This window comes from Eurypyga helias, unplaced genomic scaffold, assembly GCF_000690775.1.
Source record: "Eurypyga helias isolate BGI_N326 unplaced genomic scaffold, ASM69077v1 scaffold21768, whole genome shotgun sequence".
In the NCBI taxonomy this organism is placed as follows: Eukaryota; Metazoa; Chordata; class Aves; order Eurypygiformes; family Eurypygidae; genus Eurypyga; species Eurypyga helias.
The window spans coordinates 31,037-43,413 of record NW_010269153.1 but is presented as its reverse complement, the minus strand read 5'-3'; the positions used below and the strand labels follow the sequence as shown (position 1 = coordinate 43,413).

The 12,377-nt window shown below is 37.1% G+C and overlaps 1 protein-coding gene across 1 annotated transcript in view; it reads left to right on the top strand.

Moving 5' to 3' along the window:
- Nucleotides 1-6,086: 6,086 nt before the first annotated feature.
- Nucleotides 6,087-12,377, top strand: part of SKAP2 (src kinase associated phosphoprotein 2) — a gene marked incomplete at both ends in the record, with an annotated part of 37,318 nt that continues 31,027 nt past the window's right edge. The window contains 2 exon segments of the mRNA XM_010158010.1: nucleotides 6,087-6,164; nucleotides 6,901-6,984. Of these exon segments, the coding sequence (XP_010156312.1) occupies nucleotides 6,087-6,164; nucleotides 6,901-6,984 (162 nt within the window).

Below are 12,377 nucleotides of genomic sequence, written 5' to 3'. Positions count from 1 at the left end.
CCCTACATGAAATGCGTTTTCTTTAACATTTATCTTTTGATTCTTGCATATTAAATTAATTCAGAGCTATTAGGCTACTACATTTGCAAAGGACTGAAGTAGTCTTTGTGAAAGTGTTCAAGACAGTTAATGAAGCTAATGAGGTTTTATGTGATCTTCCTACTGATAACTTTTCCTTAATCAGAAGGCTCTAGGACATGGAATTTTTAAAAAATTCAGTATGCATTAAACTTCTTTTTAATAATAATAATAATAAAAACTAGGGAGAAGGTATGCATAGGAAAGTAAAACACCTCCTCTTTAGCCTAGATTCGCAGTGCTTGTGCAACAGATGTGACTCCAGTGTGTTGCTATGTACAAATTCAAACATAATTGAATCCATCTGTAGTAGCTATTAAAAATGGGTAAATGTTGTATTTCCAGATCAAAATGAAATTGAAAGATATGAAGAATCTGGGAGAAGCATGTGAGAAGGGTGGTGGGAGGGAAGAAGATTAAAATAATTTTTGTGTTGCTAGAAACATTGCTGCTTCTTTCCTCAGCTTTGACACAAATATTTTCAGAAAATCTTTGCCAATTTAGAATTGCAGCCTGAGAGATACCGTAAAAGCCCTGAGCTTGAGGACAACCCCTCTTATTTTCTGCATTGTAAAGGGCATTAATTTAATATTTAGAGTAGTAACTCTTTGTTTTTAAAGAAACATCCAGTTTCATATTAGATTACAGGATACACTTTCGTATTGCCAGCATTTTTTCTCTCTCAAAGTTTTTACCAACAGTAATTCAAACAGAAATGGATTTCAGTTTGTCCTTTTGTATAAATGGGTCTTCATTGCAGTAAAAAGGAAGCTGGAAAAATATTTTTCAATAGTAGTGATTATTTTTTTTTTATCAGTTAAAGAAGATAAAGAAACAGCATTTTCTCCATGTAATCAAATGAATGTATTTTGTCCTGGCAGTTTTGCTTTACAAGGACCGAAGAACACTGAATTGTTCCTACTTGAGCAAGAAGTCTGTACTATTATAATTGTTAAACCTCTGGTGCTCTACTCGGAAAGCAAGCTGTAATCAACCACTTAGCTCTTACTGAATTACGCTTATCTCCACTTCGCCTGTTTAACTTCCCATAAGTATTCTAAGCACCTCTTTAGAATGCATTGACCTCTAATTATTTCTTGCTTTATGTATCCCTTAGCCCACATTGAAGGAATAAAAAATATTCCTATTGGTATAGAGTGCAGAATAATGCAAACTGGTTTTTGTTTTATTTATTTTGTAAACAGGGTGAAATTTTAATACCTTTGGGTCCTCCAAAAAAACCAGAAAGCCATGCATAATGATTTAATATCCTTCTTTAACATGTGATGTGACACTGATGAAACTGTTTTTAAGTAATGGGCCAAATTCACTATTTCAGTAGTGTGCAAATTTGTGTCATTCAGGCTTTTGACTGATCACCAAGTTGCAAAAATTATAGCCATGCCATAAGCTGTAGTCTGAGGTCTTTCTGAAGTCTCAAGATGCACTGGATTTTTGCAGTGGAACCTGTACGTTAATACACCTACGCTAATAATACTCCTGTTTTTCTGAAGTCAAAGCATGACTGGTGGAAAAGCTGGCTTTATGCTTGAGTGAGAGCATTTCACTTTCTTTTCACTGGAGGAATTTTTAGCCTGGCAGCAATAGCTTTATAATAACTGCCAGCTGCTCACTTGGCTCAAGAGTGCCTAGAACCGAGAGGAAGAGCCAGTGCATTGTATGTGTAATTTACTTTTCTCTGAAACTTGAAGGTTTAGGTCTCATAAATATTTTGATCTCATCTTTGATGGCCTTTATACACATTGGTCTGGGAATATGCATGTGGAGCATAGCTTGCAGAATTTAGCTTGGAGTACATTGCACTGAAGTTATTCCCACCAGGATAAGAAACAGATAACAGAAATTATTCTGGGAGATTCATCTACGAGTGGGTGGTCAAGAATGGAGGAAAACCTTTAACTTTAAGCAGATGGACCTCCCTCATTTTATAGTGTATATTGGGGATAAAATGTAATAATCTTCCCAAATATTGGATAGTATTGATCTGATTTTCACATCAAAAAAATAATGTTCAAGACACAATTTGTTAAGTAGAAACTCGGGAATGGAAAAGAGACCTTTTTTGTAACCTCAACTCTGTGCTTCCCATTTCTGTCAGGGCAATGATACAACAGAAATCAGGACTGGAAGGGTACACAGGAGCAATGGTTGTACCTTTCTCCACCTGTAAACTCACACAGCTGCAAACCACAGTCTGCTTGACTCTGGTTATTTAAAACTGGCTTCAGAAGCCACTGCGTACCAAAGGAGAAACCAGAGAAGACTATGGGCCTTTTTAAGATCTTTCTTTCTAAATCCTTGAGACGTGTCTGGAAACCAACAATACGGAGGTAGGAAATAGGTAGGAAGATGTGGTGGTCTCTCCTCGTCTGATTTTTGGGAGAAAGTTTTGCTCTGATCTTCTGATACCAGAAGTATCTGAGCAACAAACACTGAGGCAGCGAAGGAAGTTAGTACCAGTGGGTGCTATCTTGCATCCCTAAGCTGTGAATTCCTTGCATCTCTATTTTTCATTTCTTATAGTGGACAATCTCCAGTGAAATTAGAGGAAACTGAAATTCAGGGTATTTCACCCATGAGGGAAGGGAAAAATTTTCCTGAAGATGTCCTGGGGCATGCACGGGAGTATAATATTTGGGAATTCAGAGATCTAAACTCTAAAGGAGTATGTGATTTGAAGTTGTTTAATTAGCTTCACAGTTCTTTATTAATAGAAATAGTAATGCCTTCTTTCTTGGCAGTCTTTCTGTGTGTTAAATAGATTCTTTGTAGAAGGAACTGTCTTATTCAAAGTCTCATGCAGCAGCCAACTAATGAATCTCAGATCTCAGCTGCTAGAGTAACACAAGCAAATGCTGCTTTACTGTAACAAGGTGCTGCTTTCTTTCTTAGGAGATTTGTGCCAAGCTGGATCTGTGGCAAATGAAAGGGGGAACAATATTTTGATCGAAAGCGACTGCAAAACCCAACCTGTTACGGAAATCCCAATCTTTCAGTCGGGAGACCCCACACTGAGGGTTTGCAGTTCACTTGAAATCCTGTTTGAGATGTGGACAAGAAAGTAAAGCAATGAAAAAGTGGGAGAAAGGTGACACAGTTTAGGAGTTTTCCATGATGGCTCTGGGCAGGATTTTGAAGCAAGGTGTCATTCTCTCTTCTTTCTTCCCCTCCTTGTTTTCATTCCAGTACAGGGGTAGGAGTGTATCTGTATTTGTGCCTTCTTCCCGCCACATATGCACAACACCTGGGGTTAATGAGAATCTGAGAGGAGGTGGTTCTTTCTCATTCTTTTATACTTTTCATACTACTTATTCTCCCTCCCCTTCCTTCTGGATACAGGGGGATGAAAGAAGGCATTTAGTCAGATTTATGCTTTCTTTCATGTACAGCTGTAAGTGTCTCAGGATATTACAATTGGGTTCCTTTCTCCTGCCTTTCTACTAAAGTTCCATCATATTTTTGTGGTTCCCAGGCTTCTCTGACAGAAGGAAGATAATATGCACGTGATCTGGTTTTGCTTCAGCTACTTACAGACTGTGAGTAGCGGTGGAGCTGACCAGCTGCTCTTTCATGGAGTTCCTGCCTCAGTTGCTTTGAGGAACAGAAAAAGAATCTGGCTTTTCTACAGGTTGAGGGTGGGAGAAGGACTTTTCTGCAGTGTTGCCAGAATAGTGGAAGACTGCCTTTTTTCATGGAGTCCCTTTTCCTCATGAGCTTTCAGTGCCCTGTGCAAAATAAATGTAGTTTTGGAAAATGCCATCATCAAATTTATCTCACCTTATCTCAGCAGAAGCAGCAAAACTGGGAGTAGAATTTTGACTCTGAAGAAGTTGGTTCGTCTGAGCTTCTGCCTATAGACTGAATAACATTAAGGAGTCTCCAAAGTATGTGCTTGGTTGGGACTACGTATCCCATTTGATTTGACTGTTCACTAAATGATCACTTGCCAAGCTTTCTCATTAAAACCCAAACTGATGCAAACAATAATGTATAAAATCAGATCCAAATATTTGGTGAAATTCTTCAGCTCAAAAATTTAAGAGTGATCGGGGTTGATTGGTTTGTTTGATTACATTTTGTGCCTTCCACATCCGTGGGGATGCACTGTTCTAAAACTGAGCCCTACTGGGCGAGGTAAGGCTCTAAGTGTTGCACACTGATGCCTCCCAATGACCAATATAAAGCAGCACACTATGTATATTTGTAAAACTCTTCACCTCCCCCACTCATAATAGCATCATTAGATCATCTTTTAAAGTAACTATAAAACTTACCAAGTACCAGCCAGCATGTGGCTTTGTGTTAAATTCTCATTTACCATTGCGCAGGGATTGGGTATTATCAAGCAAAGGGAGATGCCCACAGCATTTTAAAATGCATGTACACAGATACAATAACTCTTGTATTTTTAACACAGTAGTAAGAATTCCATAGAAGCTGGAATAATAGCTAGTGTACTCCTAATCTTTAAAAGTAATATTAATTAAAAAAAAAAAAGTGAATATGTCAATGTATATAAAATCCTATCTACTACCTTATGGTGTCCAACAAAATCTGTTGTTGTCTAAAAAGCCAGTTGTGTTATTTAAGGAATGCCTTCTCATTTTGAGTATTTTCATACTTCAAAAATAACGTTCTCTGCAAATTCATACATCTTTTTCTTGTATTTTTCCACTTACAACTGTATTTAAATAAGACCACTATAAACCAACTCATTTGTGGACACTGATTAAAAAAAACCCTTCTGTTTTAAGGGACAACGTAAAAATCCAGGAAGTTGGTATCACCTTCCAGAGACAGTGTTCTTGGTTCAAGGTCAGACAATTGATCTTTAACCCACCCTGAAGAGCTTAAGGTGGGATTTTATAGTATAGAGGTTGTCTGCTGATGTAAGTCCTTTTTTTGTATGTTTATATTGGTAGGGCTTAATGAGATTACATATATTTTGATGAATAATTGCTGCCGTGTAAACTTGTCACCTACCTACAGTGACTCTTATGAATATTTGATGATAATAAGTAGTAGGAACTTCATTGTGATGCTCACATACACTTAAAAAAACAGCAGCACAGGAATAGCTTTTGTTCTGCTTTTTTGCTTGCAGTAAACAGTGTGAAATTTATATACATATTAATTATTAGGCATATCAAGCATTTCTGTTCTTAATACTAAGAGTTCCATTTAAATCATAATTCTGTTGTTTTAGGAGGGGAAGGATGCAGACTGAAAGATAAAAATTTTAACATCTAGATTTCTATTTTAAGTTGAGGCAAGGTTGACTGGTTGGTTTCATGCTTCTAGCTATGAATTAGCAGGTGAGAAGGGAAAGATACAATGGAACATACTCACTGTTTTGCAGATGCAGCCATGTTCTACAAAATCTAAAATTAGTATCTGTAGATCAACAGTTTTGTAGAGTTCTGTGCAATGTCTTTGGTCTATCCAGTATCACTTTATATGCTTTATAGGAAGTACTTTCGTGTCATATTGCAAATTAGGCAGTATCTGTCAGCTGCAGGCATGACCTTTTATCATCTCTTCATCTGGTTTCTTTTTTTGTAGACAGTGTAATAGAGGGTCCTCACCTTGTATGTTGTTTCAAGATGTTTTTGTGTGAAGCTGGGATTGAAAACCACATTCCTGATTTAATTGTGTTGAATTGTAATACTTGGTTTTGCTTGCACATTTGAAAGCTTACTGCTTTCATTATCAAACTTGCTTTACAGACCATGTTCAAAACACAAACTAATAATTTCTAAGTTACTGTAGCTTGATTAATTATATATTTTTCCTTCTGAGACTTACAGGGCCTATAGCTACACAGCTATATTTTTCCTTACTAAAGTAGTGAGGACAGCAGCAACTGACATTTATAATTGGAGGGGGTTTGTACTTAAAATAATCTGGCTCAGTATCTGTAAATTTATTAATGCTACTATAGTATTTGCTTGAAAAGCAGTGCTTTACAAAACTTATTTTTCTTCCAGGGAATCAGTTTCCTCCTGTTGCAGCTCAAGATCTTCAGTTTGTTCTGAAGGCTGGATACCTGGAAAAACGCAGAAAAGGTAGGTCTAACTATCTTTGAAAACTAGTGCATATTCTGTATTTGATAAGTCTATGTGGCAGTATTTGGTGCTATACACACAAATGACTTTATACGGGAGTGATAAATAAAATGGAATAGAAACTGAAATGTTGAAGCATTATTATGCAAAAGAAGCACAGCACATAATTGCTCCTGTAGTATTAAAAGAAAATCCTATTTCTTTATTGACTTAAAAAAAAAAATCATGCTGGGAAAGTCCATGTCAGCAATAATTCAGAGACTCTCAGATATTTTTGAAGAAAACATTAGGAACGTATGTAAAAGTACCATATGTTGACTTCATGTTTCAGTGAGCATCAAGATTTATTTTCCTTCAAGAGGGCAAATATTGATCTCAGCTTTGGTTCAGTCAATATTTACCTTGATTCAATAAATCTTATATTGTCACTTTAATACCCACTTAATGCTGCAATAACTCTAGGAAATATTTAGGAAGTTGTTCATTATTTCCTTATATTTAATGTTACACATGACTTCTCTCTTTATATGGTTTTAAATTCCCATTTGTTTTCTTACCACCAATTTGTATTTCTAATTTCCTTCTCAGTGCTTCCTTTCTTCATGTCCAGATTTTGTTTCCTTTCCTTAGCACTTTTCCTGTCTCCACCTCCCTCTTTGCTCACCCTTAAAAGAAGTAACATTGAGGTGTTCAGTAATGCCACGAATGGATATAACACAAACGATATTATTTGCAGACCACAGTTTTCTTGGCTTTGAATGGCAGAAGCGTTGGTGTGCTATCAGTAAGACGGTCTTCTATTATTATGGAAGTGACAAAGGTAATTATAATAATTATTATAAACGATAAAAATGATCTTTTAATGCACAGAAGAATATGAAAGCTTTAGTGGAGTTGGAAATGCAAATATAAGGTAATTTTAGGAAAGCAAATGAAACTTAAAAGAATAATTGGTCCTTAAACAGTGCTGTGATTGTTAAAAATGTGTAAATATTCTTCAGAATCTGTAAGTGATGTGTTCATTTTCTAAAGAAGTGAATCTGAGGAAAAAAGATAGTTACCTGTAAAGCTACTTTGTGTGCCAATAACAGCTAGCAATTAGGTTTGATGTACACTGGTACTCAGTTAATTTACTGGACAGAAAATGCTCTTTCTGTCCAATTAGGATTTTCATTTTAAAACACCCTCTAGCAATTATACCTTCAGAGTTCTTTAAAGATAGTTCTATCCAGGAAAATGTTAGTCTACACATAGTGGAGTTCCATGTTTCTTTGTAAATAGTTTATGTTCTGAAAAATCTAGAAATAAAGCAATAACTAAAAAACTAACTGAAATTAACTAAAAGCCAGTCCTGCAGACTAAGGCTAACTTCTGAAAGTGACTTTTAACGGCCAGTTTAGAAAAAATCTGGCATAGATATTGGGAGATCACTTGGAATTTTAAAAATTGAAAGTCAAATAAAACATCCCTTAAATTGTGTGCCAAGTGCGTTTGATATTTAATACAAATAATACAGATATATAATGAGTAAATTAAAAAAGTGCAATAATGTTTTTTCCCTCCCCCAAAGAATACTTATTCCTAGGCAAAGCTGAAACTTTTTTCTTCTGTGTATGTTTGTGTGACCCTACTTGATATTTTGTATTGTTTTATTCAAAAACTAATTGAATTTGGTCCAGTTTGTTTCATTCTTCATTGTGCTGACTCCTTTAAAGTCATCCTCTTTACTTAAAAAAAAAAAAGAGTAAGGGTCTAATTGTAAGTCCAGTTTTCATCCTGCTGCAGTTTCGCATCATATTCTCCTTTTCCAGACTTTTGGTTGTATATCTGCTAAATGTTGTTTTTTTTTCTTTACTTCTTCCTTGGGATTTACAGAATGGACAGGCTTCAAAACCATAAACAATCTTTCTTCAACGATTTTGAGGAGGTGTGTCAGAACACTGTTTTGTCAATAATAATTTGTTTCTCTGTAAAAATATCTCCACATGACTGGTGATGTTAGCGCAGTAAAACTGGCGCAGCATGGTGGAATGGTATTGTCTTGCGGATCTGGAGTGACCAACAGTCGCTCCAGAACTTGCCTTTGAAGATGAATCTTTTTCCTAGGCTAATTTGAGGTACTTTCTTCAGCCCTCTGGTGCCCCAGTACCTAAAGGTTCCCATTCCGGTGCAGAAGCATGGGGCCATCGTTGTGCAGAAACTGGATACCAGGGATTGCTCTAGTCCCACGGCACACTAGTCTGGTGTTGAAACTGAGCTGTAGTGCTGGTGGTTGTGAACGTGTACGCTGCCGTTTATTACGGTGTTTAGCTGTAGATTGTCAACATGGACGAGGTGTGCAGTGAGACAATCCTGAGGAGACCTGGCATTTAGTCACTGGAAGAACCTGAAACTGTTTTCACTCCTGCCATTACAGTCAGCAGCAGTACCTGGCATAGTACGCTGTTCCACTGGGGCCCTTCTTTTGCTGTGATCTTTGATGCTGTGCCATATGACTTGGGTCACGTAGGAAGTGAAGGTGTGTTCTTACCAACTGTACAGCGGTGAAGTGTGCATTTGGGTGGCTTCATGCAAATCGTTGCCACCTCCTGAATTGCTGGGATGGCATCTGTCTCAGCGATGCGGGTCTGCCCTCGCCTGCGCAGTGTCTGCAGATGTTTTGTATCAGCTGGGCCCTGGAATGGGAAAATTCCCCCTCGTCGATGTGAACCTGGTTTGAAGAGAGACAAGGGAGAGGGGGATTCCATACGTGCTCAGTCCAGCTGCCTGCGTCATTTTCAATGGCTGATGGAGTGCCTAGTGCCTCTGTGTTGTGGGACACAATGCAGAGAGGTAGTGGGGGTTTCTAGGTCCCGCTTGGCTTGTTTTGCCTTGTGTATGTTTTTAAAACTGGACATGTAGTCAAATAATCTGTGAGGGATATTTTGTGTTTGGTGCCATGTGTATTTAGTTGGTCAAGGTTTGATTTTTCACTCTTAGATATCAGGGTAAATGTAACCGAATGCTAAATGTGAAGCTGTAGGATGCCTTTTTATTAGGTTGTGTAGATTCAGTGTTTCCAAACCACTTTTAATTTTTCTAACTTTTTCCTTTTTACTTGGGAAAGCAAGAAGTAGTATGGAAGTGTATAAAGCTTACAAACACATGTAAGGAGAATTTCCAGTGTCATTCATTCAGAGCTGAATGATGAAAAATAGGAAGCCTAGTCCGGAGCAATGTAGGGCAAGACAAATCCTGTGAAAGTACAGTAAACGACTCTGTGTTTGTGTATGTGTGTGTGTTCACCTAAGAGATTACAAGCATCCTTTTAAGAGTTGTGATGCCTGCAGGCTGTTAAATGTCTCGTTTCCCAGTTTCCTCCTCTGTTTTCTCATACATTTGGTGCAGGACTGGATAGTGAAACATTGTTATTTATCTCTGCAATATAGACCGGTCTAAGTGAATTGCCTACATTTTTTTCCCTGGTCAATGGTATGTGGAGTAGATGTGGGAACAGGGCTTAAAGGTTTTGACCTAATTACATGTCAGAAATAGGTATTGCAGGCAACGAGTGTATATTTGTGCTTGTGCTGCAAGATTTGTTGCCAGCATGTGGCCCACATCATTGCAGAGAAGTGTGTTCAAATGCCACAGATGGCTTGGATTTCCAGAAGCTTGCCTGGTCTTCCTTTTCATAGCCTTTCCTTCCATAAACTTTTTAGTCTTTCTCTTTTCTTTGCTTCCATGCAGTTGCATCCTGAGTTGGGTCCCCTGTTTGCACGTCGTTTTTGCTATACAGTCTCTGGCAGTTCCTGTGTACTCGGGCACCCTAGGTAGTATGGCTAACCTTTCAGGCCTAAAAATGCATGTGAAGAAGGAAAGTTAATTTGTTGCTTTATAGATGAATGAATTAATGGCTTCATTACTTCTTCCTCACTAATCCACAGTGTTATATGCCCTTCTGTCTCAGCAAACTGGAGAGATCAGCTAAACGTTTAGCAAGACAGTAATTGATAACATCATGGTAATTTTTTCCCCTGTTAATGGGCACTAAAAATTTATTTTCATTTTTATAACTTGAAAATGGTATCTGCCCGCCAGTAATATGATGTTGAAAAGAGGGATAATTCAGAGGCTTTTAGAAAAGTCTGAGTTTATTTTATTTATGTATTTATTATATTTAACATAGACATGAAAATTTTGGATATCTCTGAATAGTACGATAGTGATGGCCGGGCAAATGGACGGACTGCTTTTATTTGTGCAAAAGAGAGTTCTTATTCTATTTATTTATTTATTTATTTAAGAACTTGGTGACTGAATAATATTAAAGGAGAGGGAAGAATTTGCAGATCAGTCCTAGTGCCTCACCTAACCAGGCTACTGGAATTTCTGCCATGTGCTAAGCTTGCAAATTTCTTCTAGGAACGAGAAAAGATAGACAAACCCACTGGAAAGCTGTTGAAGTACCGTTTTGCTTTTAGCTACACACTTCCCTCTTTGAATAACCACATAGGAAAGGCAAAAATCCTTGTATAGTTTAGATTTTAACAGAATCCATAACTAATCTGCAGGAATTGTGAATATTCAATAGGACATTGTTGCAGCAAGGTGATGGTAATGAAAGGCATCAGCTAATGAGTACTGAATCTTCTGCTGTGAGAATGTTAAATTCAGACCTCAAGAGGCACACTTGCCATTAAGAGTGTGTTATTTAAAAAATAACAGTTAAGTATAAGCAAACTGAATATAAACAAACTGGTGCCTTAAATGATGTGTTTCAACCATTGCCTGAATTACTTCATTTTTTCAATTTAGATTTCTCAGAGAACTAGATTAAAGGAAAAAAGTCTACTGCGTTTCAGATCCCCTATCTGAAAGGGAAGAACTCCTGTGCATGCATTTGGGAAGGACTGTTTCAAAAGCTGGAAAAGGAATTACCATTTTGGAGATACTGACACTTTCTATTTTTAGAAAGCAGACACCCTGCATATGGAAAAGTATGTGAAACTACATTTAGCATGAAGCCATGTAAACCGTAAGATCTTACAGGCTCCTAATTTCAAGATGAAGAGAGTTAAATTATAGATTCTAATAGTATCTATAAATACTTTATCACTCTGAAATCTTTCCATTTGCCTTTGTTCCTTATGCTTTTCCCTGTAACTTCTTTCCTTTCTACTATCCCTCTGTTCTTCAGAATGCACTAATTCTTTTTACATGTGCTAATAATATGGGCACATAGCCTTAGGCCTCAAATTTACAACCCAATCATTTCAAGACCCCTTACCCTTCTTTGTTTTAAAAGTTCCCATGGACTCAGTTGCGCAAGGTTACTTCAAAACCCTTTTCTCTGCATCCCTTGAGACTTTTTTCACCAATATATCGGCCCTGTCTCTGTTGTTAACAATATTATTATTTCACTATTTTTAGGATGAATGAAGTTTATATGTAAGAAAAACGTTTAAAGTGGCTCTCAAATTTCATTCAGATATGTATTTTATCTTTAAAGAAGCATAGCTCCCATATTTCCCTCAAATACCATGTACTAGTTTTGACTTTTTAATACTTAGTGCCTGACTCTCCAGTCTGTTAAACTAGCTTTTTATAATTTCAATTTTCTGATGCAAAATTATCTACACAGACCCAGTTTTATTTTTCTGTTGTGTGCCTGATATGGGAAAAAGGAAAGAGGAGGAAGAGAAGAGAGCGAAGAACAGCTTATTCTGAAGTGAGATATTCCATAATTGTGGAGCAACTTATGCTTGGCAATGTCCTTTTTTTTTTTTTTTAACAAGATGTATAGTATTATACTTATGCAATACTGTTCTGTGTTGTTCTGGGAGAACTTTAGAGTTTCTCATTGTTGAATTGCAAAGCCCTGTCTTGAGAAAATAAGAGACAGCAAGAATATGAAGTGTGTTCCATCCGCATGTCTTTCCTTTTAGTTTATCCTAAATATGCTCTTGTATTTCTGCTTAGGCAAAACATCAGTTATGATTTGGGGGTTCAAAATGAAAGTGAAATCTCTAATGTAGATGTGCTTCCTGAAGCTAATTCTAAGGGTCCCACCAAAGAAAACCCAACTATACCTTCTTTTAAGGCTCTGAAGTTTTCAAACATCAAGAACTCTTTTAATTCTCCCTAAAGCACAGTGTCCAGAAAATAGTTCTGATATAAACAGTACCAGTCTGAGTAGGAAAGCTCATGGAAGTCACTGTGGTGCTAACTTCA